Source organism: Poecilia reticulata, chromosome 10 (assembly GCF_904066995.2).
Source record: "Poecilia reticulata chromosome 10, P_reticulata-male-v2, whole genome shotgun sequence".
Classification (NCBI taxonomy): Eukaryota; Metazoa; Chordata; class Actinopteri; order Cyprinodontiformes; family Poeciliidae; genus Poecilia; species Poecilia reticulata.
Window position 1 is genome coordinate 17,884,620 of NC_088839.1, and position 25,646 is coordinate 17,910,265.

Here is a 25,646-nt window from a genome sequence, read left to right on the forward strand (position 1 = left end):
CCATCCATCCATCCATCCATCCATCCATCCATCCATCCATCCATCCATCCATCCATCCATCCATCCATCCATCCATCCATCCATCCATCCATCCATCCATCCATCCATCCATCCATCCATCCATCCATCCATCCATCCATCCATCTCACTCATCTTTGCATGGTCACAGTGGAGCTTGGTGTCTATTTCCAGTGGCCATTGGGCGAAAGGTGGGCGAAACCCTGGACAGGTCGTCAGTCAGTGCACCATACAGTCATATCTTAGGATAAATCAGAGAGACCAATTAAACTTCATGTTTTTTGACTCTGGGACGAAGGAAATGGTGCTCCCAAAAAAATATATATATTTATATATATATATATCAGAATTTTTATGTATATCTGAAGATAAACTTCCTCTCTTCCTTCCTCTAATGTTTCTGTCCCTTATTGGTTGAAGATGCTTAAAACCAGCTGATGTACATCTAACACCGGATCAGTACATGCCCTACCCTCACACACACACAAAGCAAAGGACGGAGTCGTGTTACCTCAGATCGCTCATATAACCCATGACACCATGTCAGAGTCTTGTTCTCGTACCGGGTTGACCCACCCAGCGGCTGCTGATGTGACCGTCTGCTCTGAAACAAGCAAACAAAATGTACACAATCCCCGGGACGTAAACAAACACACACGCTCACCTACTGAGAGGTTCTAGCGGAGTGATCAGTGAGAGCAGCAGGAGAGAATCAGGCTGGTAATTAATCTGGTCGCCGGTGCCGAGGATCTTCAGTTGCAGCTGTTGGTGTCGGTTCTGTTGGGAATAATTTAGATGATAGAAAAACTCCACAGTGCTGACAAGTAGGATTAGCGTCCATATAAATATTTTAAAGAGCAGCAATTCCCCTATTATCAATGGTAGGACAGAGACGTGAGAAAGGCTGAAGTACGTTTTAGTTTATGTAAGATTTATAAGCAAGATTTATTCAGGAAGACATTGAGACGACTGCATCCAAGGAAACATTTGGACATTTCAGGAAGCACTTTTTCATATGTAACACGAAACAGAATATGACACAGATGTAAGCCTGTCAGGCTAGAGGGGGAGGCATGAAGCTGAGAAGTCTGTGGTTACTTTGGAGGAGCTGCAGAGATCCACAGCTCAGGTGGGATAATCTGTTGACAGGACAAATATTAGAACTGAACTCCACAACTCAGGAATTTAAGGAAGAGAGTCAAAAAGAAAGCCATCGTTTAAATGAAATCATTAAAAAAAATCCTGTTTGCAGTGAGCAACAATCCATGCAGGGAATGGAGGAAACACCAGAACACCTTAACTAAACTAATGAACTAAACCAACACTAACACTGTTAACAGCCTCCACTAACAAACTGATACACAGTACTGCCAGGCAGCATCACGCAGTGGGGATGACTTACTTCAGCAGAAACAGTGAAGCAGAGTAAATAAAGAAGAGCTACATTTTGAGTTTGAGTTTCTGTGGACGTAAGATTTGTCAACGATTTCAGTCTTTAGAAAGCCAAAAAAAAAAGAACTACGCGCAACACTTTCCATTTTGCACGAAAGAAAATCAAAAGCATGAGCTCAGTTAGTGTTGATCCAAGCCACGGAATACAAACATTGAGGTTTGAGGCTGCAATGTGCCAAAATGTTTGGAAGTTCAAAGGCGTAATTATTGGCTCCATCTGCACTAAAAATGTAAGGTTATACAAAGTGTTTAAATCAAATTTACCTGGAGGTTCCGACGAGTTGACAACATTTACCTTTCCAAAGATTGTCGGTCTGCTACAGTGACACCTAGTGGTCAGTCTTGCCTATTGCGGAAAGTATTTTACTCTGGATTTTTTTTTTTTAGCTTGCCTTAAAATTGAAGTCTTAAACCATCATTCTCTCTTCTCTCTTTCACCAACATTTCTTCACGCTGCTGGTTTTCACAGTTCCTTCCCAATAATCTTTGCATTTTTAATGACTGTATTTTTGTATTTTAAGTCAAATCAAGCAAAGTTAAATTCAAACTTAACTTAAAAGGCCTTTCATAAGCATAAAGCATCTAGTAGGACACTCACTTGGACTTGGCTCTGCCTCTTTTGTCCTTCTGTTCTTCGTTCCCTTTTTTACGCCTTTTTAATCAGACATGGGGATTAACGCCTCTCTGTTTGTGGTCTCCTAGCTTTTCCTCTTGAACTCTCCTCCCTGAACTCGTTTGAATCATGGCGCAAAACCACGAAGCAACAGAGAAAGAGAAAGCAGAGGAGGGGGTTGTTGGATGGGTGGGTTAGAAGCCCACCCAGTGGGAGGAGGAACAGATGCTGCGTCTGCAGAAACAACTACAGGGTTCGGTGGGCTTGACTGAGTTAGTTTGTAGTTTGGTGGGAACTCGTGCATTGATATCATCCGAGCAACATATTAGGAAAATAAAGGAGAGGACGGGGGAAGGCAGCTGCAGGGAGGAAGTTTTTTATCTGGAGTTTTGGTGATGGGTAACTGCACAGAACCATCAATAAAAACCAAACTCAGGAAGGTAGGAGGAACTTGTTCACTATTTTAAAATCTGTAGCTGCTAGATAACTTTTATTTATTTATTTGTTATTATTATTTTTGGCGAAAATGTATTTATTTCCTTTTATTAATATTGAATGAAATAAAATGTTAGTGAAACTTCATTTATTTCAGTAACTCGTTTCATATAGTAAAACAAATGTAGAGATCAGTTACACACTGACAGATATTTTAAAGACTTACAATTTCATTTTGGTGATTTTCCAATTAATGTTAATTTAAAATGCAATTATATGTTTAGAATATTACCAAAAATAAAAACATATCAAACTCATAAATCTACGTTTGATAAAAGAAAGTGTTCCTAGTCCCTGCTTGAAAGTTTGTTATTTTTAAGAGCCTGTTTTAATTTGTCAAAAGATCCTCATGGAATCATGTTGTAATTTATTGAATATAATGATTTTACAGCCATTTCCCATTTCTGCAACACTTCTAACTAAGTTGAAAACATAATGTACAGCCTCAAAATCAAATCTCCAGATTTCATTTGCTTTCCTGTCCAGTAAGAAACTAGAAGTTTCAGATACAACACAATTTAACTTTGATTTAACATCCCAGAAAATACAATAAACAATAATCTTTTATTTTCCAACAAGATTAGGATAGTGCAATAAATAAAGAATGCTGCTATTTTCTCCTCAATTTATTCTCTCCTTATTGAAGTCTGAGTCCATCATGTAATTTTTATTTTTTTTATCTAAATTTTCAAACATCTCCTTATATCTGGAGATCTTTCAGATTAACATGTAGATGTCGGTGACTTCTCAGTTTCTTGTGGATCAGAGCGTGATGTTACTTTTTCAGGCCTTTTATCCTACTTCATGTTGTCCTCTCTTTGAGTTATTTCCTTTATTTTACAAATAAGGTCTTAATCATCATTTGAAAACGCCTTTTGCATTGATCTGAAGACGTTACGTGTAAGATGAAAATCTAAAATATCTTCTGACTAATTGAATTTCAGCAGGATGGAGACAAAAAGACAAGTATCAAAATGCTCTTTGACATATTTTGCAGAATAAAAACTGATGTAAATGTGAGCTAGGAATTCTGTGAAACAGTGAGGATCTTATATAACGTAATGCTTCAAGTCCCATTCGGACTCATGTCTGCGGGCTCAGAAAACACGGGTCCAAACCTTGTTTCCCTTAAAGAGATTACTCAGGTTTTTGTGGCAGTGAGAGCTGTGATCTAACAGCCTGCTGTGTCTCTATAAGAAGGCCATGCATGGGACCCTGCGGCGCAGGCCGAGGGGCCAGCAGGGTCTGCAGCAGCCGGAGGACGAGGAGAATCAGGATACGGAGGATAAGACGTTCAAGGACTCCTTCAGGTCGCTGATGAAGAACTACAAAGTTCTGCACAACATCGTAGGCCCGGCCTGCGTCTTCCTAAAACAGGGCTTTGTTCAGACGCTCGTATGTAACAGGCAGCGCTCTGTGTCCTCCTCGCTAAGCTTTTCCACTGTCGGCTTTCATCCCCACGTCTGGGCCCTTCATCACCCTCCTCCCTTCATCACACAGGCCCGGGTCAGACAATCAGATCCCCCAGCTCAGCGACACGCTCGGAGGGATTGATTACTGGCTTTAATGGAAAATTATCGAGCGGATTTGCGAAGCTTGTCGCTTAAAATCTGGCACAGGCCAGAGTGTTATTTTCCAACTGAGACGAGTGGGCGATAAAGCAAATTAGGTCTGAATAAGAGAGCAAAAACATCTTAAATTATCTGGCTGGAAACTCCGAAAATTTCAAAACATCTCCTTTAAACTGAGAGTTTTTGGATGTATTGATGGCACTTATTAGAAGTTATAATTTTTCTGCATTATCTTTTAAACGTCAAATATGACACGGCAATAAATCATCCTTCTATTGTGTAAAGGCCACTTAGTGGCACCAACCTTTTGGGCAACATAGAGACACACAGGACAAACAACTATGCACACAGACACTCACGCACGCACGGACACACGCACGCACACACACGCACGCACGTACGCACGCACACACACGCACGCACGTACGGACGCGCGCACACACTTCTAGGAAACCAAATACACCAATTAACCAAAAGTTCAAGTTTTTTGGACTCTGCAAGTGGATGATGTGCTGAAATCATCAAAAGCTTTTTAAATGAAGTTGTGAAAAAGATAGTGTTCAACTGTCCTTTGTAAAAAAAAAAAAAAAAAGTCCAACGCAACCACTCGTTTTTAGAAAACGCCCTAACACACCATCGTCTTTGTCAAACATAACAGTGGTAATGCATTTCTGTACCAAGCTGGTGGGAGTTGATAGGAAGACAGATAAACCTAAAAATCTAAAAGGCCACAAGACTGAAAGCTAACAGCCTGACTGCGACCCCAAGCACACAGAACGGCCCAGTCAAAGTCCAGACCTAAATCCATTTGGTAAACTGTGATGCACTTCGTACTCTCCACACTAACAGATCAACATGAGACATTTTCTCAAGAAAATTTGGCTAAATTTTAGTGTTGAATATGTAAAGTCCCTCTGCTGAATTTCCAATGGTTAGTTCTCGTTCCAGAAACACAGGAGTCAGTGGGTGAGAGGTGGGGTTAATTAGCCTGGGTTTGTGAAACTAAAAGTAAAACGTGGCATTTTTAACTATTATTTAATCAAATGAATGTAACAGTGAACTCATTTTGGTTCTGCAAATGAAACGGTCGAATTTTCCTCCCATAAAACCGTATCATGTTGTGTTCAGCTTCATTTCATCTCTGTTTAGTGAGCAATCGTGAGCTGACTTGTGATTTTTTTGTACGAATTTTTTATTTTTTGATGTAGCTTTGTCTCTGTGATTTACCAAATGATCTTTCAGTTCCTGAAACTTTTCTCTCCCAACAGGACAGAGAGCTGAGACCAGAGGAGCTTGAAGGTGAGACGACAGCAAATCAAACTGAACCTCAGCTTATTTTAATGCCTCAGAGTAATAAGATGTTTTCCGTTTGTGATCAGAGCTCCGCGTGGCGTTTGTGGAGTTTGACAAGAACAAGAAGGGCTACATCAGTCACAGAGACCTGGGGGAGTGCATGAGGACGATGGGATACATGCCCACCGAGATGGAGCTCATCGAACTGAGCCAGCAGATCAGTGAGTGGAGCGACTGAACGCAAAACTGAACACAAATCACAGAGGAATGAAACAAATATGACACCAGGTGGTTTTTGACATGGGGAGGAAACTGGAAGGAAGAAAGGGCGTCACAAAGAAATGTAACTTATCAACTTAACCTGATCCAAGATCTAATGTTCTCCGAACCAGCACTATGTGAGAAAATATGTTGTATCTTATGTGGATTAGTCTGTAACAACGAGCGAGGGAACAGTTCGTATTTGACTGTGTGTTTGTGTGTTTCAGGTGGAGGCAAGATTGACTTTGAGGATTTTGTGGAGCTGATGGGACCGAAGCTGCTGGCAGAGACAGCGGACATGATCGGAGTCAAAGAGCTACGAGACGCATTCAAAGAGGTTCAGATAGATAAAAAAAAACTACAATTATTATTATTAAAAGAATAAAGAAATTAAGCCGCCGTTACTAGAGATATTGAATGATGCAGTTCATGCTGGTGTCTCACCTGTTGCTGCTGGAACTAAACTTATACACAACAACATTCAAAAATCCATCATTAAAAGAGTCAATTAAAAAAAACCTTATACTAATTTAAAAACATAAAGGTTCTGAAGTGGCCTAATCAAAGTCTGAAGGTAAATCTGATTAATAAGGATCAATTTCAAAAATCCCAAAAAGGTGATGGATGCAATCAGTGCAGTATGCATATGTTTTTTTTAAAAATTGCTAGGACAAAATAACAATTTTATTCTCATTTATACATTTTTTTTAAATATAAATCATTTATTTACAGTCATCTGTCATTGCAGTTGTATTTTTCTTAGTTCCCTTTACCATTTTCACATAAATAAATTTGAAAATGTGATGACAGAAAAGTGTTTGGAAAGCAAAAACAGGGGAATCAGCTTTGCATATTTTGCAGTTGGCTGTAATATAACAGTGACGCAGGGAAACAGGAAATCAGGAACAGGAATTTACTCTTCCTTCCCCCAGACTGCTGAGCTTTTTGTCACATTTGTCCTCCTGCCTGTGCTCAGTTTGACTCCGACGGAGACGGTCAGATCAGTTTGACGGAGCTGCGTGAAGCCATGAAGAAGCTGATGGGCGAACAAGTGACCAACAGAGAGATCAGCGAGATCCTGAAGGACGTTGACCTCAACGGAGACGGCCAGGTGGACTTTGAGGGTAAGAGAGAATTTCGACGCGACTATTTCAGCATCCATGTTTACATTCGTTTCTCTGTTTTCGTCTTCTCAGAGTTTGTGCGGATGATGTCTCGCTGATGAGCCCAGCTGCCCCACGCAGGAAAAGGGAACTGCAGGGTTCTGCAGTGAACTTTATTTTTATTGTGATAAATATATATATTTTTATATTAAATAATGAAACAGGAAAATATGAAACAAAGGTGAATGAAAGAATATGAACAGCAGTGCAATACATATCAGTTTTGCAGAAGAAAAATGTATGATTTCCTGTTTTTTAACATATTTTTATATGTGAGTGGTTGGTTTTTGAGTGTAATGTTTGTAAAAATGTAAAACATTCAGATTTTAATAATGAATAAAAATGGACAAAGAGAAGCCAGTACATAGAACACTGACCTTTATTTATATTTATAGTGACCAAATGGGGAAGAAACATGAGAAAATACCTTGTAAAGATAAAATATTGTTTCAAAACGTCTCGATTTAGCATTTTTGTCATGGGTTGACTGAAACTGAAACATGTTTTATAAAAGGTCCATTACAGAAAGACAAGAAGAAAAAGAAAACAAATAAAATAATAAACTGGATTTGTATCTTATAGAGCTATTTTCAACATTTTAGCATAAGAATTCACACAGCCACCTAAACCATTTATAGTTGAGGTGTTTCTATCATTTCTATGGTAACGTGTATAAAGTCCTTTACTTCGGCATGCAAAGAGCTTCTACAAACATTTGTGCAAGAGTGGGTTGATCTCAGGAGCTCAGTGGATCCCAGATTGGCACCATGATGGGACGCCACCTGTGCTCTAAGTATAATCCTAAAATGTCATGACTACTAAACATTCTGCACTCAACTCTTGTGGTATTATTCCATGTTAGGAATAACAGCAACACGGTCATCAATTCTTAAGCCAGATAAAAATCAGTGGGGTCAGCAGACGTTGGTTGGACAGTGTGCAGAGGTCACCAACTTTCTGCAGAGTAAACAAACTACAGACATCCAAATTTAACGTGGATTCAGTTTAGCTCAAGAACAGCGTGCAGAGACCCCTTCCTGTTTCAACATGAGTATTTACCGTTCACAAAGCAAGCTCCATAAAGACGCGGTGACCTGCACAGAGTCCTGTCCTCACACTGATTACACCTTTGGGATGAATTAGATCTGGGATGACAAGCAGGCCTTCCTGTCCAACATCAGCGTTTGACCTCACAAATGCTGCTATGGAAATATGATGCAAATCTTTCGTAAGCACACTATTAAACCTGGTGGAAAGGCTTTCTGGAGAAGTCAAAGCTGATGCAGCAGCGTAAGGTGAGTCGACATCATATCAGTGAGATGAAATCTGTGTCTATAAATGTTTATAAATGCCTGTTTTAATAATTAAATCCCATTTAAACTTTAATATGCATCAATGTGCGCAGCAGAAACTGCCTCAGTGCTACAGCAGAAGCTAACATCTACAGCCAACGTCTCTGCTCTTGGAGGTTCAGTCGATCATTACCAAGGAAAAAGAAAGACACTTTTGGATTGAGCGTCATTAAGCCTTTGAGAAAATATGTTATAGAATAATAATTTGTGTTCAATCATAAAAATGAGCTCTCCCAAAGTAAAAGTGTGTCAATTTAATAAAGCACTACTTTCACAAAAAAGACATGTTTAAAAAAATATGTGTATAAGTAACTTACTGACAATTTAATATAAAGTGTAATAGTTATTATTATCACTAGACAACTAGGACTGAAATTACAGAGATCAAACAAAAATGCATTCAAAATATAAGTGCTAACTGAATTTCTGTCAATAAACATAAATAATCTAAAGGGTGAGACATTTCATTCATGCTACATTTATTTTCCTAATTTAATCATGATTCTTTTACTGTATTTTTTTTCTCATTCATTGGATTTATTTGTTTGACATTTTTGCACAATCTTCATTACAAATGCCTGTCATCAGCCAAAGCCAGTGATTCCAGTAGGCTATACCCCATTATATCAGATGATTGGCAGCAGTGGGGTTCGAACCTGTTTCCTCAGCTTCTCTATAAACTACAGACATTTTTACTGAACATTGTGTGACTGGGAAATGTTCAACATCTGATTCTGCACAGCATCTTCCAAACCTCACAGCTTGATTATGTACGTAAAAGCTTCAACACCGTCATGACCCGGCTGTGATGTTGCTCTTTTTGTCTGTTCTGTTTCGTTATTATTACTACTGTTTTTTTAATAAGTAACAACGGCAAAAAATCTTTGAAATCAAAGTTTTTCTTTTTATTGAAAACTTGGCCAAGATTCTGTACAGCAGAGAGGGTTTGTAAAGCATAGGGGCAAGAGGAGACAGGGGCGGAGGGGGCGGAGTGGGACTCAGTTTCCCATGGTGCATCATACCCTGAGCCGAGAATCGTGTGTGTAAAACAGCAAGAGGTACTGAGTTTCCTCTCTGGTGTCTCAGACGACTGTGGAGGGGGTTTGAACTGAGAGAGTTTTAAAAAAAAAAAGGAAGAAAAAGGGGGAAGCAAAGTGCAGCCCAGAGGGGAGAAAGAGAAAAGTAGAGACAGAGAGGGATGGAGGGTGGATCTGGTGGTTTTTACTGGTCCAGCTGGTCGTTCCACATAGGTCTCGTCTCTGATCGGGGGGGCGGGGGACAGACGCAGACCTTCTCCTTTCACTCCGTTAGATCACAGACCTTCAAGAGGCACTGAGATGAAGACCTCAGACATCTCTCCCCCGCTCCCTCTTCCTCCGCCCCTCTCCCTCACTAACGCTCTTTCTCTTTCTCTCCTTCCCTGAGCCTCACTTGCTGGCCATGGTGTAGCAGCCGTGTGGGTGCCACTGCATGTCACGGATACGCCTCACGGACTGGAACTGTGGGTAGCGGGCGCCGTACTCGTTGAAGTGCCTGTAGTCGCCCTTCTCCAGCAGGTACTGGCTGCCGCGGTATCCGGGGAACTGGTATCCCACCCAGCTGGGGAGAGCGGGAAGGGAAGACGGGTGAATAAAGCTGGGATCTTTGTTTCCCGGATCTCCTCTTTGGTAGTTTAGTACTCACGTTCCACAGCCGACCATGATGCTGCCCACTCTGTCTGTAAAGCCGTAGGAGAACAGGCTGGGGACGTCGTCGTCCATGATCTCCATCTTGCGGCCCTTGAACTCTCCCACCTCATACAGGCAGATCTTGTGCTTCTCGGGGTCCTGAGGGTGAAAACGTTGAGAAAATGAAAGATCTCGGATCTTACTGAAAACAGAATGACAGTGGAAGTTTTTTTTTCCTTTTTGTACCATTCTGACAGGCCTGAAGGACAGCAGGTAGTCATTCCTCTGGCAGTTGCTCCAGGAGTCCCAGCGGGGATACTCGCCCTTCTCCAGGATGTACATCTCACCGCAGAAGTTCATCTGCTCAAATCCAACGAAGCTGCAGGAAACACAGAGTCAGGAGACATCAATGCAACAATTTAGGCAAAAAAATAAAAAATAAAACACGTAAATGTATGCACACTGGCTGAAACTTACGGTCCACACTCAACGCGCAGGGAACGCACGCGGTCCATGCCCATCTCACACACATTCATGCACTCGTTGACGATCTCGATCATGCGACCCTGGAAGTTCTCCTGATCGAACACGTACATCTGGGAGACACAGAACCACAGAGAAACTCACTCGCTATGTGATCATTAGTTTATGTTAACAGAGGGGAAGCTCAGGGAGGAATGGCAAACCTTGTAGGACATCATCCCCATCTCAGACTTCTTGCCCTGGGTGGCCTTGCCGTCAGTCTGGGAGGAAGTCTTGGGCTTATCTCCAGTGGACATGATTGCTGAATAAAAAATAAAAAAAAATAAAATTTATAAAACAGGATTTGAGTGAAGATACAGAAAGGACTGGACTTCCAGGTGTGCAGCGTACCTTACCTGTTTATGTGTGTGATGCCTGCGCCGAGCCTCACTCAGAGTGTGTGCGGCTCGGAGAGCGCCCCTCGCTTTTATACGCTGGCGCCCACAGGAGGAGGATTAGGCGGAGAGAAACAAACCTGCTGAGGTCAGAGCAGGGGGACAAAAGAAACTCCTCATCATCAGAGGGGGACGGGCAGAGAGGTGGGACAGAAGCAGGGGACGGGACGACAAATGTGGTGTAGCTGCCATCACTTATAGGATCATATTTCTAATTTTTGGTTATTTTATCATCCTGTTTTTATCAGCAGGTCCCAGACATTAAATGTGCTAGTCTGACTGCGACTGACTTTGAACAACGCAGTTTAAATATGAATTATAACCAATGTGAGAGCATGTGATTAGTGAAGCCGGTGTATAAGAATTTTCTTTTTTCCAATGAGTTTGAAAATGCAAGGAAAAACACTTATTTTAGGGCACACCTTTTAATCTTTAGTTATCCAATCCAGTTGTTTGGTAGATTTGCTTCTCCAGCTGATCTTGAACTTTTCAGCTCTCTGCTTTAAATGCGGCAGCAGCAGAGACTTGGCATCCCAGCGAGGCTGCAGCTGGCTCAAGTCAGGAACGTCAGTGGGAAAATTCAGAACTATTGTTCTGCAAAAGAAGAAAAATAACCCAAGCAGGAGCAGACTATATTTTTAGTTCTTGCTTGTTTGAGTAGCAGCTTCAGCTTTTTACAGCCTTTCCAATCCTAAAAACTGTTTCACCAACGCAATCAGAACTACAGAATATCATTTTAATGCAACAACAAATAAAACGATCCCACAGCTTTTCAAGTAATGTTTCAAGAGTTTTAAATTCTTGCTTTTCTAATGTCCTGTGACAACTAGCTGTGCTGCAGTGCAAATAATCAAATCATTAGCATATAAATGTTTCCTTGATCTTTCGGAGATCTATAAATTACCTGACATTATTGATCAAACAATGGCGTGCAAACAGCTATCTGAAATTAAATACTGACAAAAACTCTCATTTCAGATCTATGTTATCAAGCAGCATATACATTTTTGCAACCTTCTTTGCAAACCAATATAACAAACAGGAGTGTAATTTTCAACAGCTCTTTAGGCTTTGGTGATCATTCTAAACAACTGGTTCAAAATTGGTTTAATTATTGAATTAATATTTCTAAATTAAGATTACAGGTGTCAAAAAATGAGCTTGAAATGATAATTCGTGCTTTTGTCTCATTTTGTTTGGACTATTGTTACAGTCTTTTTATATGTCTTAGAAAAACAAATCAGACTGTGTGAAATGCGGCAACAAGGACAAATATAGGGGAGCACATTACCGCTGTTCTGGCCTCCTTACTGACTCCCTGTTTATTTGCTACATGATGCAGTTTTAAAGTATTGGTCCTGACACACAGGGAACTTCAGCCCCTGAATATTCTCAGATTTTATTAGAGCCTTGCTGTTCTTCTCAGAGGTTGTTGGTGATTAATTTTAAAACGGGTGACGATTTTGCTTTTCAGGCCTCAAAGCTCTGTAACTCTTTTGTCCCAGTGACTCTCCAAGACATTGTTATTCTGACAGGCTTTTAACTAGACGGATAGCTTTTATGTCACTTTTTATATTCTTGTTTATGTTTGTCTTTGTGAAACACTTTGATTTTAGTGTCTGTGATAGCTGTTATAAATTTTACTTATACAGTAAAAGAGAATTTCAGCTTTGCTACTTTTACTTCTGTCTTTTATAGCAGTGCTTCCTAAAGTTAGGGTAGAGGCCCAGTTATGGTCAAACTCAGCAAGAGTGAAGTTCTAAAGTACAAATTAGATTTTTTTAGGCTTATTTATGCTACTACTTCAAATGCAGTGCTGATCTAACGGTACTTAGATCAGCCGTTTTCTATGTTTCTATGTCACATAAGAAGCAAAAAGTAAATAGCAGCTTTAGAAACACAGCTAAACACATAAGCACAGAGCCAGTAGCAAAATGAAAAACAACCAGAGTACATAGCAGAGTTGGTTGCAGCAATAGTTCCTCCCATTGCTTTGTCTGGGAGAGACGAGGTTAACGCAGAAAAACAGGGCAGGTGTATCAACCGCAGAAAGAGAAACCCAGGCAGGTGTCAACACTACAAACCAAGACGTGGTTTAACATAGAAGTTACACCTGTTATTTCTAATGAGAAAGAAATTACAGAACTGAATATTTGAGAGTAAGAAAATACTCAGTTCAGTTTATCCTCCAGCAGCCCAAGCCTATAGCAGCAAAACTACAGTGAAAACTAAGGATAGCATCAGTCACTCAAATTAAAAACTTTATCACAGGGGACAGTTTTAATTCTAGTTTTCGCCTCATGGACAAAAATTGGGAGCTGGAGACACAGAGGAAGCGTCTAACTGAGAGGCCTGTCTCCCATTCTCCTTTTACAAACTCAAAGAACCTGCAGTCTGAGATGAAACACTCAGATTTCTATCCACATAATGAAGCATTATTGTTATTATTATTACTATTATTATTATTAATAAGGATTATTAATATGTAAAAAGACGGATTTTGAATTATATCTTGAATTTAAAAAGTTGCCAAGTGAAAATAAGAGAAATGTTTTAAATCTCACATAATTCTTCTTAAATTATTTTAACGTTGTTTGTGCTCCTGTATTTGTGAATGACGGCAATGTGTCCATTCTTTTCTGTTTTAATAATTTAAATCATTACATGACAATTCATTCAATGAATTTATTCATTCTTATGTAGCCCAGAAATTTAAATCTGTCGGTGCTTTTTACAACTAAGTCTCAGCAAAATAAAAAGACTGGATGCAAAAATATGCAAAATTTAATATCAAATAAATTTTCTGTCTTGTAACAATTATAATAAAACGATTCTATTTACAAACATCTTTTATTTCTTTTTGTTTACTTGAGACCAAACCAAATCCTTCTAACTTGTGCTTTACGTCCAGCTGTGGCATCCAGACCCCAACTTTGGGAACCACTGGGCTAATAAGCCACCATGAGCTAGCCAAACCAGACAGCTACCTGTGCACGTGCACCTTCACCAATTAATGCGAGAGAGCGGTAGCACCTGCAGACTTTAAAATCTGAGTTAGATTGACTTTCGACCTCTCTGTAACATTTCTATACATTAGCTCAGACCTTCACAGATGTCGTTCTGTGTGCCACCCTAATCCCCGACATTCTCCACCCCGATCCCCGCCCTTTGTGCCGGGCAGCGCGCTGGACTGCTGACCGGGGTCCGAACATGCCGGAGCGCCTTTTGTTCTCCAGCGCCAGGGGAACTATAGGATCTGCTGAGCTGGTCGATGCGGCAGGACAACAGCGTGCAGCGGTCACAGAGGGTCGCCGGGGTGCGCGCCTCGCCGGCTCTGCCGTGCCGTGTGGACATTCGAACAGGGGCTCATAGAGAGACGCGGGCGCGCCCCGGTGAGCGCGCCTCCCGCCCACCCGTCGGTATAAAACTGAAGCGCCAGGTTCTCTCAAAGCTCTACGCGAGGCAGGCGGTAGGCGCGTATCACTCCGAGCTCTTCCAATAAAGTGCCAGTCTAGGTAAGGACATCTCTGCTCTATCAGCTCAGGGTCGCTCTCACTCTCAAATCCAGAAGCACTTTTACTGCAACCAGAGCCCAGATCTCCTCCATTTTACACTTTTTTAGTAACAACCAATAGACGCAATATACGATTCTCAAATGAAAACCGCCATAATTTATACAAGGAAGAGATAATCTAAAAGTAAAATGCTAATTGTTCTACATTATTTCCTTGTCCTCAATCAGGAGTCAAGATGTACAAAACTACAAGGTCCCCAATGATGCAGCCTTTGGTCAACTCAGGAATGGGCATGGCTCCTTTCTTCAAGGTAATCTCTCGCTCCTCTCTACACAAACAGGAAACATGGAGTAATGAACTTTTTCTATGATCCGTTAATTTTGTGCTCAGTGTGAAGGAGAACCAGCCAGGTTAGGTAACTTGCTCTGTCTCCTCAGGTGACTGTGTTTGAGCAGGAGCATTTCCAAGGAAAGTGCCTGGAGTTCACCTCCGAATGCTGCAACATCCAGGAGTGCGGAATGGACACCATCCGCTCCATCAGGGTGGAGAGCGGAGCGTAAGTCTCTTAAGATTTTTTGGAGTGACAGTAGCAAGCTGCACAAATTGAATTTAGCCAAAACAATATCTTTATGTACAATATATTGCATCTCAACTGTCATTACAACTTTAATACTTGCAAAATTGCAAACTGCAATGGTGTGGATGCAGTATTTATATTTCAGGTAGAATGCTTTCAAACTCTGCTTATCTATAACATACTTGACCAGTCTGGTGAAGCTTCACTGCTGTTTATGACCACAGCTAACATAGATCTTAGAGGTTGAAATCATTGAGAGCAAGTAGGGGCTGGTAATGGAAAAGAAAGAGACTTCAAGTTAGGAAAATCTGGGTGAATCACAATTGATACCATCAGTTTAATATCTTCTACTCTTCAACAAAGCAACAGGGAGCCCTCTGGTAAGCTGGTCTGTCTCTGTGTCTTTGTGTGAAGCTGGGTGGGCTTCGAGCACCACGACTTCCAGGGCCAGCAGTTCATCATGGAGAGGGGAGAGTACCCCCACTGGGACGCTTACAGCGGAAACATCTCCTACCATGTGGAGCGTCTTATGTCTTTCCGCCCCATCTACTGCGCTGTGAGTACATCGTCCTCACCTTGTCCAGCCGACCGACTGAGAACATGAAGACACAATCAATCTCTGTGCTCTTGTCCAGTCCCACCAGAGCAGCCGCATGATCATTTTCGAGAGGGAGAACTTCATGGGCCGCAACGCAGAGATCTGCGACGACTACCCCTCTCTGCAGGCCATGGGCTGGATGATGCCTGAGGTCGGCTCCATGCACGTGCAGTGTGGCGCGTAAGTTCTAGCTGAAAACGCTCCTCAGGATCTACACAGATTGTCCTCTGTTACTCTCTTTGACCCTGTACCGTCCTGCTGCTGTCCCCTTGCAGCTTCGTGTGCTACCAGTTCCCTGGCTACAGGGGTCAGCAGTACATCATGGAGTGTGAGAGACACAGTGGAGACTACCAGCACTGGAGGAACTGGGGCTCTCACTGCCAGACCCCTCAGATCCAGTCCATTAGACGCATTCAGCACTGAGAGGAGAATGGGCTGAGATTGAGGCCAAGCAGTTCCTCTCCCCTATACCCACAAACCCCCTCTTCTCCCTCTCTTTCCCTCCCCTCATTCCTCTTCTTCCTCTTGACTTGAGCCGCCCCAACCTGACAACACCGCACAACGATTCAGAGCCGCTGCCAGAGTGTGATAAGAGACAATATCGCACTGTTAAAGCACAGGGAATTACACACTTCACACACAAGCTGACATTAATGACGCTCAGTGTCTTTTTATTTGGTTTAAAGGCTCCTCCACGCAGCAGGCACACACCTGAGCTGTATTCTAGCCCGAGCTCAGTGGAGAGGACAAGAAATCGATCAGACAGGTGTGAAACCTGGAGACCCAGGGAATAATCCCCCCTGCTGAATGAAGCAGAGGTGCAGCTCAGATGTGTTGTTTGTGTGAAGGAAACCGATCCACATGCTGATTACTAATAAAGTCATTTTACTTCACGTGGTTTTGTTTTATTCCTTCCCTCTTCCATAAGGCTCAAATGACATGCCAATTATTTAAACAAAAGATAAATTATTTCAGATGGCTCTACTGTGGGCGAATCATTGAAAACAATGCAAAAAAAGAAGAAAAAAAAAAACTAAGAGATGAACGCAAACTTAGAATCTATCTGATGAAAAGATTAAACTAAACAGGGGCCAAAAAAACAAATCTTTTTGGAAGATATAATCAAAAGTTTTAACATCTCAGGTGCATACAGAAGCATTTATTCAGTAATTTCCCAAAATATTATCAGGTTACAACCACAAACGTCAGTCTTTTATTTGGATTTTAGCTTATGTGGCGTGACATTTAAAAAATTATACGGTTTTAGAAACTAAAATTTAAAAAGTGTTTTTGTGCATATAGTCAGTCACCCCATGACAGCATGAACATTGCCCTGGACGAGCCTTCTTGTCCCGTCACTACAGCGACAGAAATGGTTCCAGTTTATGAAAACGTTTCACCCCCAACTGGAGCTGCTAAACATGGCGCTCAGAAACTAATCGAAATGAAGATGCAACAGAATTTATTTATCCCACATGAGAAGAGTGCGACAAACAGACTCGTCTCCCAATTCTCAGCTGCATGCAGGAAGCACCTGTCAACACAAGAGGGCGCCAACTCCCAATTCAATGCACAATCCACTTAGAAATTTGGAAACTTGTTCAGATGCGCCTCACAGATAGAGAATTGCTTTTACTTTCTAAAGTCATTCTAGTCAGATGCCCACATAAAGAAAAACTGTACATTCCTGAGTCAGAACTTTGTGAAACGTTTAACATTTTCCTAATTTTACTTTATGAAACAGATCAATTCCAGTCTCATCAGAATGAGGACATCTGTGGAGAGCAATTTTCAAGTGTTGCTACAGATTCTTAACTGTAGGCCTGGACTTTGACTAGGCCATGCTTACAACATGAAAATGCTTTAAACCAGAAGACTTCATTCTTCAAACACTGCTTTGTAACCTTTAAAAATAGCCCTGATCTTACACATCTGAATCAGATTGCTGAACATATTTACAACTAAGATAAAATACCTCTCACCCTTTGGCTTTAAAACCCTCCAAACGGTTTTGTTTACAGCTAAAACAAACTGAACAGCCACAAATTAGCTGTGAAAACCTGCAAACCGATGAAAATAACTAACTTCTTTGAATCAGATCCCAACATCAATTTCTTCTTCTGAAGAGTCTGTCCAGGTTATGATGACAGGTTCAGGGGCTGGCCCCATACCTCCCACCACATCTACATCATCCTCCTCAATGACTGTTTCACATTTTTCTGTCTCAGGGTTTTTCTCTGAAGTTGTTGTGCTCTCAACATGAGATGAACTAAGAAGATTTCCATTTTTCTTTGGCCCGCCACGCCTTCGATTTGGTGGCCTTGTTGTCTCTACAGGATCCTCCTCCAGAAAAGGCAATAAGTCCTGAAAACCAACGGCACAAAGTTAACTTCCTCAAAGATTTAGCTTCATGTTGTTTGGCAGTGGATTCACTTATCCTTAAAAGCAGTGCTTGTCAACAGAGACTTCACATGTTATTGTGAAGTCTCGTCTCTACAGCCCCGAAATGAAACCTTAACAGCAAGATTACTACTATTACTACATACTATTTTCCAAGAGACTTTAAAAATGTTATCTTGGCAACTGCTTATATTTCACCCTCAGCTGTTGCTGGCAATACATATGAAGTCATCAGTTTAGTTTCTTTCCAATTATGTTATGTTTCCAAAACAAGAAATTTAGACCAGTCTTATGTTTCTCTAGGTGGAATATAATCCCCTTGTTCAGAGGCAGCCTGTAAAGAAGAGAGCTGTGAGAAAGTGATCACAGGAAGCTGAAGAAGGCCTGCAGGTTGTTTAGAGGACATCGATGCCGTGACTCAGTGTGTGACTAACTATATGATCGACTGTGTGGACAACATCATCCCCACCACAAACCTTGGATTACCATTGGCCCAAAGGGACAGGAAAAAAAGCCTTCAGGGAGGGAAACGGGGAAATATTGAGACGTACACTGAAAGCCTTTAAAATCAAACAATAGCCCCAAGTTAATAAGTCTGCAAGTAAACCTTTAACTGCAAATTAGTGGTGCTTCTTCACATCCTAATAATACCCAGGGTTTCCCTCAGTGTATTACAAGCCTGGCGGGCCACCAGGCTTTATTTGTGCCCCCACCAGGCTTACCATTGTTGATTTATTAAGTTCTTTTTAATGATTGCCTTTTTTTAAGCACTTTATAGTTGGTGTTTAGGTATTAATCTTCAAGTCTTCCAAAAATGCATAACTATCAATTGATGTTTTTAAATTTCCTGTAAACTTTAAACATTTTTTAACTCAAAAACAGGGTGGGTGGCTGGAGGACTGCCCTAGCGCCCTGAGCAACAGGCTTAGCAAGGGGAAAACCCGGAATACCAGAAGAATTTGTCTTACCATAAAGGTTCATGCTCACCTGGATGTGTGGATCCCTAAATCTGCTCCTGATTGGGTAGAACTTTGTGACCAAGTGCCTTCTGAAATGGCCAAAATGGGAGTTTCCCTTTGATGGTGATGGACCCTGCAGGAAGTATTGCACACCAAAGTCAAGAGTTGATACATTTTCTGCAAGAGTCATCATCACCTTTTAGCTTTGTACAACTCATTAAATTTTGCAGCAGTAAACACAGGGACCTGTTTACTGCTGCAAAATACACATTAGGTCATCTGTCACATTGTAATAGGAATCTTTTACTCATATGTAAGTTTTCGGGTAAATTGATTTTTCTGTTTAAATAAGCTTTAAGTGATAATCCTTAGAATAAACAGAATTAAATCTCAAATATATCGCTGCGTAACGCGTCTATATAAGTTTTACTGTTTGAGGCTAAGTATTGAAATACAATTAAATGGTATTCCAAAAAACAGTGATGATCTAGTTTTGCCTAAAGCTACTTTTTAGTGAGACAGTATCATCTTCAGTTAGCTGCCATTTTTACTCTATTTACTTGGTCCTCTTCAGAAAAACTGAAAATCTGGAAAACATCAGCAGGTTGCAGATAGTTTAGTCACCTTTTCCTCTGGAAGCTCACAGTTGTTTCCCTGCAGTGTCGCTCTGACTGACAGCAAGTTGTCTCTAGCCAGTTTCACCACCGGTTTCTGCACCAGCTGCTTCTCCTGCTGATCCTGACCCGACACGGCCTTTGAGTCCCTCGACGGTGCCAGCTTCTTCACCTTTTTCTTCTCTAACGAGAACCGATACGAGTTTGACCTCCTTCTCTTCGGCCTCTTTGCTGGTGTGACGGATTTGAAGTTTTTAGAGGAAACGGCCTGGGTGTCTGATAGTCCGGTATCAGCCCTCTGTACTCCAGGTGTCTGAGAGCGTTTGACTATGCGCTGCAGAGAAGGTGTGTGAGAGGTTTCCTCATGACTCTTGGTTGTTTTGTGTTTCCTCTGAACTGGCTGACTGGCTTCTGGAGAGATCTGAATGCAAGGGCTGGTGTTATTACTTTCAACATGCTGCTCAAATGATTGGAGTAAGTTTTCCAGAATGTCGTTCAGATCCCCCTCACATTGCTGCTGCAGCACTGGCATCTCAGAACTGCTAATCTGGGCCTGGTGTTTGTTTTGGATAGCAGAGTTGCCAGGAGTGTTGCTGCCTGTTGAAAGAGGAGCTTTGTTGTTTGGTAAGATGTCCAGATCCTGAAAGACCTCCTCCAACAAACGATCAATGTGCTCAGGCTGGTCCTCGTGAGGCGGAGGAGCTGGAGGAGCAAACTGTGGGCTGTAGAGATGGGATGGTGCTGGGGAAACGTATGGTGCAGCATGCGAATGCATCGGTCGAATGGAGGGACTATAAGACGTTACACTAGGCCCACTGTAGAGGTTGTTGGATGGTGTTGGTTGGTTCCTGCAGATCTGATCCGTGCCAATAGGAAGACTGGCCTGGAATCAGAGAGAGAAAACACAAATTATGACGCAAAAACCCCCAAATATTCAGTTAAACCACATATACTCTGAAGAAAAATATTATAAAAAAAGGCTAATTTAATCTTAGAGTAATTGGTGAAAACAGGAGTGTGTGTTATTAGTTTTGCTGTGTTTTAGTTATATTTTGTGGTTTCTGACCTGTAAAAAATGCTACATAAATAAAGTTTACTAACTTACTTACTGAAGAAAGACACTTTCTAACTGTAGATCAGCTTCAGTTCAACTTCACAAACTGTTTCCCCATAAAAAATATCTAAGCAATGATGCGCTCTGATTGGTTTTCAGTCCAAGTGATTCACAGAAAGGGCACTGAAGTGTGAAGACACTTTGATAAAACAGTGTTCGCTCTGGCTTCAGCATATCTAAGTATTAGGGCTGGGCGATACAATTAATTGACGAATCAATTTTTTCTTTTTCGAAGATTTAATTTTAGAAAATTCAGGAATTTTTTTTCTCATTTTCATAATTCTGAGTGGTTATATTCCCTAACCTTGGCAACCTGCTGTGTGGTTTTTCTTCTCCCCCGCTGGGTGTTCACTCCCCCTCCGCCTTGCTGCGACTCCTGACTCTGGTCCTCCTCAAACACCTTTCCACGTCTCCTCGGCTTCTTCTTGGCCGGCTCCAGCTCCTCCCTGGTCTTCTGGTGTAACCTCCTGCCCACAGCGCCCCCACCCTGACCTGCTCTGGGCGTCCTCACCCTCCACCTGTGCAGGAACAGTTTCTGCAGTTTGCTCACCCCAATCTCCTGCACATCCACCATCTGAGTGAACGCGCCTTGCCCCCCCCTCCCTCTCGGCCTCCCTCTGGGTCTCCTGGTCCTCTCCTGTCCGCTTCTGGCTGCCTGGGCACCCCTTGGCCTCCTCCTTGCCCGCCCCCTGCGGGGGATCTCCCTCTTCTCCGGGTTCAGGAAGTGGTTGATGAATCCCACGATGTTTCCCTCAAACTGCTCCAACCTCTCTCCTTCCCACTCCTCTGGGTTAGGGTCGGCCCAGCAGCTCTGAGAATCGACCACACAGGGAGTCGTCTGGGTGGAGTAATGAGGAAGAGGACCAGGAAAAGGAGCAGGAAGAGGCGCGTACTGTGGCGTCACGATGGCAACAGATGTGCTTCTAGGTGTTGTGGATTCCTGCAGACAGCCTGGTGGAGCAGCAGTGTACTGCAGCGTTTGGTTTTCTTCAGGTGGGTAGATGACAGTGACAAGCTGATGAGAGTCTGTGTGTCCTAAACTCTGGAGGACGCTCATGTCGATGGTCTCATAGGGGACCACTGCGGGGACAGGAGGACATGAGTCGACAAGCTGTTCCTCAGTTTGAGTCCACATGTCTCTTCCTCCACCTGACACCTCCGCCTCTTTCCACATATAGGTGGACCCATCCCTCACCTCTCTCCTCCACCTGACCAGCCTCCCCTCATGCTCCTCTGTCCTCTGTGGCTCCGTTTGGACCCCCACCTCCGCGTAGTGCTCCGTCCCTCCACCAAACCTTCCCCTGCTCTTCGTCACCTCCACCAAGCCGCTGATGCCGAGCTTGGCTGCAGCGTAAATGGCCTCCTGCTTCTCGTTCTCCCCCTCCCCGGCCATCTCTCCGGAGTAAAGGAGCCGGATGATGTGCAGCAGGGTGCAGGCGCCCAGGGCCTGGAACTCCAGGAGACGGCTCTGTCCAGAAGGGGGCGCCGGAGAGGACGACAGAGCCGAGGAGATGTGAGGGCTGATGGCCGACAGAATGCAACTGTGTGCTGGGACTGAAAGACCTGACGGTGAAAAGATTGACATAAAAACCGTTTAAACAATATGCATTAGAAAAATAAAGATATTCCTTTAGATTTGATCTTGTTCTGCAGTCACATTGAGCAAGAAAGCAGCATAAGTGCAAAGAAAACTTCCAAAAACAGCTCGGATAACTACTAATAAAGACCCATTTACAACATATTGCGAGAATTTCTGCTCCTCTATATGAAAACCCTAAGTAATATAAAAATTTGCACCGAACTGTTTGCAAATATTTGTCCCACAAGTAATCATCAGCAGCAACCTTATGTAAATTATCAACAAAAATGCATTTGTACTAATTTGTGAGTGAGTTTGTACCTCCAGCTTTGAGTAAAGTGTCACAGAACTGGCTGCACTGCTGCTGCTTTCGTAGTTCAGCAACAATGAGGGCTTCGAAGCCCGGTTTCTGGTAGCACCACATTTCTCCATCCACTTCAAAGCAGGAGTCAAAAGGCACAGAATAAAGGTGAATCAGACTGGAAGATAACACAAGTATGCTTTTTAATTCATAACAGAAAGCCTCGATTATCTGAATCTTGTCATTTTCATAAAAACCCACCTGAAAATTATTTAAAATAAATTCATCACAGCATTTTTTTTCTTGCAAAGACTACACTGCATTATATAAAAAACAGAAGTCACTCATATAGGTAACTTTATTTTTCACTTTAAGTGGGTTTTTGTCTGTCTCAACTGTATATAAAATAGTATTATAAACATAATTATCCTATTTATTTCAACACACTGGTAATTATGAGACTTATGACTTTTTAAAACCATTCTTAGGCAAACTTTTACACATTAAAATAATTATATCACTTCAGTTTTCCTTTAATTATATCAGCTAACTTTATCACTTTTAGGCAGACATATACAGGGGTCCAGGCTCAAAGGCAAGTCGCCTGGATCAAGCACACCTGAGTTTAGCATTACAAACCTTTTGCAGGCTAACTATAAAACCAGACTATTCAAAAATAAGCATATTTAATCGGTCCTGACAGTCCAGCTGCTAGTTACCACTTCAAACACACCATAATATACAGTCTAATAACTCTACTGAGTTTTATTGCCAAAAACAACCTCTATGCTAGCTAAATTACTATACAGTAAAACGCGCGCAGGTGTCCGACACCGTTGGTACTTACCGTCTTAAAGGGCCCTAAAATGATTTCTGAAGTCCAAAAATGTAAAAAGAATATTTTATATACATAACACGAACGTGTGAATTGAGTCTTTATTCTCTCTTTTTTTATTTCCGTCTGATTAAAAGAGGTAGAGACTAACCACGGGTCATTTTGGTGGTCGCCAGCAAAGCGGGATGGGCAGCGAGGCAGCAGTTTGCCACTGTCGCCGCCAGGTGGCGACAGTGGCTCTCCACAATGACCAAAACCTGACTCTTTGGATAGGCAACCAAAGAGTGAAAATAAAGCCAAGAGGGTTTCTGTACGTACTTCCAGCTTCTTTTGTGAATCAAAACAAAACGATTAAATCCAATTTTGACTGGATTTTGAGATTTCTGTTGATTTGTAATTAAAATAGGATTGCATTTGTTGTCTTCTTTTACTCAAAATAAGAAAGTGAGTTATTTTTGTACACATTTTTTTTTATCTTTGTGTGATTGTAAATTACCCTTTACCAACAGAATTAGCTCATTGATTAACAACAACATTAGAAATTCAAACTAGTAAAAAGCTAAATATAACAATACCATTTTAGATGATATTTTTGTAGATCTTATAAATTATAAATACTTTCACGACACGATATAAGGTTTGAATTAAATGTAGAAAGAGAATTGAAAAGAAGATGTCTTACATTTCCCCTTTTATTTTTCAAAAGATTTCATTTCTATAAGGAAAACAGCAACATTTCCAAACCACTATGGCCTTATTTGAAAATGTAATCTCTCTCTCTCTCTTTGTAAAATAAGAAATTTATAAACCAGATTCTTTATAAAGTTAATTTGGATTTCACTACACCTAGGAACGGTTCAGAAAAGACCTATAAAATCAAAATATCACTTAAATAGTATCTATCTGACAACAGAAAGTAGGCCAAAAATATAAAAAAGCAACAAAATATATCCTAATATACAGAAAAACAAGAACAGTTGAGGTAGAAAGTCACTGACATGATTTAGTCTGGATTACAAAGTAATTTATAAGACTTTTGGACTCCATTGAACCACAGACAGTGACATTATACAAAGAAGGAGAAAATATCAAACTGTGGTTTCCAGAAGTCATCATTCAGATCACAAAATAACCCAGAAAAACTTCTAACGGCCAGCAGGTTGCACTAGCCTCAGTTCAGGTCCTAGTATTCAAGACTCAACAATAAAAAAATAAGTGTTTGGCCAAAATTGCTCCAAAAAAAACCCTTCAGTGTTGAATTAAAGCAATTCTGCAGGGAAAAGTGGACCCAAGTTCCTCCACAGAGATGTAAAGACACATTTATTGTGTGATGGCATCTGCTACATGAAGACATCTTCAAAGGAACAAAAAACATTTTCTGTAATTTGCAACAAATATAGCAGCATGAGCATATTTTCTCCTCTATTTCCTCCTAAAAAAATATGTATAAGGCGTAATATTGACTCCATTAGTTACAAAGCATAGTGCAGAATTATAAGCTGAGTCCAGTCCCGGATGATACAGCATGATAGCAAGATTTATGAGATTCAGATTTCATTTTTCTGAAATCGTTTGTTTGTCATTAACAAACCATTGATGACAGTACCAGAAAAGGCCTAAGTCGTGTTTTGATATAAAAACCACATAATCTCTCTGTGTTTGACAGCAAGCAAGTAAAACAGGTGTTATAACAAGCAAGAAAAAAACAGGCCACTGCTTGTCCACTTGCGATGGATGACTCCGACAAAGACAGGACTCCTGCTTCCTAAGAGGTATGTTTTTGTAGGCATGTAACTGGTTCATCTGCCCATTGAGCCTTTTCCGAAGCAGATAAAAAAAGACGGCGAGGCCCCAGCAGTCCTCACATTTATGAGTAAGTTGTTTGCGTGCTGAGCTATGGAGATGGTAACACAACACAGGCATTTGGTACTAAAGCAAACAAGTGTTGAAATGTTTCTGGCCGCAACCAGCTCAAATTTCTGATGAGCTTTAACATCTTTCAGACTGAAATACTGGCATACTTTTTTTTTTTTAAATGTATATTTCCGTGTGTTATATTTCCAGTAGTTAATAGATGTTACTGTGATAATAAAATGCTAGAGTTGATAGAAACGAACAATCTCTATAAAACAACAACAACAACAAACAACTGGCTCAGCTAAGTAACTGACTTGGCAGTATTTTTTGGTTAAAATCTTTTTTTTTTTTTTCTAAAACATATTTCTCACCTCTTTCAGCGTAAAACAATCTCATCATCAGAAAAGAGACACGTTTAGCAATAATTATGCTTAATCATTGAGAACCAGAAGAAAACATCCCCTGTATGATGTAATAGCTCATTCTTGGAAAACT

At 41.3% G+C, this 25,646-nt stretch overlaps 4 protein-coding genes and 1 long non-coding RNA gene across 11 annotated transcripts in view; 2 read left to right on the forward strand and 3 right to left on the reverse strand.

Moving 5' to 3' along the window:
• The window catches only part of LOC145553065 (uncharacterized), a 7,619-nt gene extending 5,398 nt beyond the window's left edge, over window positions 1-2,221 (reverse strand). Inside the window, exons 1-2 of the long non-coding RNA XR_014089250.1 lie at window positions 2,069-2,221; window positions 683-795 (exon numbers count right to left, since the gene is read on the reverse strand). This is a non-coding gene — a long non-coding RNA (uncharacterized LOC145553065). The remainder of the gene's footprint in view (window positions 1-682; window positions 796-2,068) is intronic.
• cabp2b (calcium binding protein 2b) overlaps window positions 1-7,226 on the forward strand; it is a 10,005-nt gene extending 2,779 nt beyond the window's left edge. The window contains exons 3-7 of the mRNA XM_081611520.1: window positions 5,418-5,448; window positions 5,529-5,663; window positions 5,931-6,040; window positions 6,680-6,827; window positions 6,900-7,226. Coding sequence (XP_081467646.1) covers window positions 5,418-5,448; window positions 5,529-5,663; window positions 5,931-6,040; window positions 6,680-6,827; window positions 6,900-6,925 — 450 coding nt within the window. The 3' untranslated portion in view covers window positions 6,926-7,226. The remainder of the gene's footprint in view (window positions 1-5,417; window positions 5,449-5,528; window positions 5,664-5,930; window positions 6,041-6,679; window positions 6,828-6,899) is intronic.
• Window positions 7,227-9,101: 1,875 nt separating this feature from the next.
• crybb1l1 (crystallin, beta B1, like 1) lies at window positions 9,102-10,878 on the reverse strand. Of its 2 annotated transcripts, none has more exons than XM_008420291.3 (6): window positions 10,764-10,878; window positions 10,572-10,669; window positions 10,363-10,481; window positions 10,132-10,264; window positions 9,902-10,044; window positions 9,102-9,817 (listed from the first exon to the last, which is right to left on the reverse strand). In XM_008420291.3, exons 2-6 carry the CDS (start codon window positions 10,662-10,664, stop codon window positions 9,646-9,648), a joined length of 660 nt encoding a protein of 219 aa, XP_008418513.1. In that variant the 5' UTR covers window positions 10,665-10,669; window positions 10,764-10,878; the 3' UTR covers window positions 9,102-9,645. The 2 variants fall into 2 exon arrangements, with proteins under 2 accessions (XP_008418513.1, XP_008418514.1); XM_008420292.2 differs by having other exon boundaries at window positions 10,759-10,804.
• Window positions 10,799-23,780, reverse strand: LOC103471351 (uncharacterized). Of its 6 annotated transcripts, none has more exons than XM_008420288.3 (7): window positions 23,446-23,778; window positions 23,307-23,332; window positions 22,480-22,593; window positions 20,884-22,142; window positions 19,476-20,348; window positions 18,880-18,984; window positions 16,632-17,856 (listed from the first exon to the last, which is right to left on the reverse strand). In XM_008420288.3, the coding sequence occupies exons 3-7, from the start codon at window positions 22,580-22,582 to the stop codon at window positions 17,587-17,589; spliced, it is 2,610 nt and encodes an 869-aa protein (XP_008418510.2). In that variant the 5' UTR covers window positions 22,583-22,593; window positions 23,307-23,332; window positions 23,446-23,778; the 3' UTR covers window positions 16,632-17,586. The 6 variants fall into 6 exon arrangements, 5 of the variants coding, with proteins under 5 accessions (XP_081467636.1, XP_008418510.2, XP_081467635.1 ...); XM_081611509.1 differs by having other exon boundaries at window positions 22,480-22,637; XR_014089247.1 differs by lacking the exon at window positions 16,632-17,856 and adding exons at window positions 10,799-10,885; window positions 11,225-11,396 and having other exon boundaries at window positions 22,480-23,780.
• On the forward strand, window positions 14,182-16,385 carry cryba1l1 (crystallin, beta A1, like 1). Its single transcript, XM_008420290.2, has 6 exons — window positions 14,182-14,317; window positions 14,545-14,627; window positions 14,755-14,873; window positions 15,309-15,450; window positions 15,530-15,672; window positions 15,768-16,385. The coding sequence occupies exons 2-6, from the start codon at window positions 14,553-14,555 to the stop codon at window positions 15,913-15,915; spliced, it is 627 nt and encodes a 208-aa protein (XP_008418512.1). The 5' UTR covers window positions 14,182-14,317; window positions 14,545-14,552; the 3' UTR covers window positions 15,916-16,385.
• Window positions 23,781-25,646: the final 1,866 nt, after the last annotated feature.

Coding starts and splice junctions, on each gene's coding strand:
- crybb1l1 (XM_008420291.3), bottom strand. CDS start 10,664: ATGTCCACTGGAGATAAGCCCAAGACTTCCTCCCAGACTGACGGCAAG. Junction 10,482..10,571: donor TGGGGATGATGTCCTACAAG/GTTTGCCATTCC, acceptor TGTGTCTCCCAG/ATGTACGTGTTCGATCAGGA. Junction 10,045..10,131: donor CCTTCAGGCCTGTCAGAATG/GTACAAAAAGGA, acceptor TTTCACCCTCAG/GACCCCGAGAAGCACAAGAT.
- LOC103471351 (XM_008420288.3), bottom strand. CDS start 22,582: ATGTGGTGCTACCAGAAACCGGGCTTCGAAGCCCTCATTGTTGCTGAA. Junction 22,143..22,479: donor CACTTTACTCAAAGCTGGAG/GTACAAACTCAC, acceptor TTTCACCGTCAG/GTCTTTCAGTCCCAGCACAC. Junction 20,349..20,883: donor CCACACAGCAGGTTGCCAAG/GTTAGGGAATAT, acceptor CTCTGATTCCAG/GCCAGTCTTCCTATTGGCAC.
- cryba1l1 (XM_008420290.2), top strand. CDS start 14,553: ATGTACAAAACTACAAGGTCCCCAATGATGCAGCCTTTGGTCAACTCA. Junction 15,451..15,529: donor TCCGCCCCATCTACTGCGCT/GTGAGTACATCG, acceptor GCTCTTGTCCAG/TCCCACCAGAGCAGCCGCAT. Junction 15,673..15,767: donor ATGCACGTGCAGTGTGGCGC/GTAAGTTCTAGC, acceptor GTCCCCTTGCAG/CTTCGTGTGCTACCAGTTCC.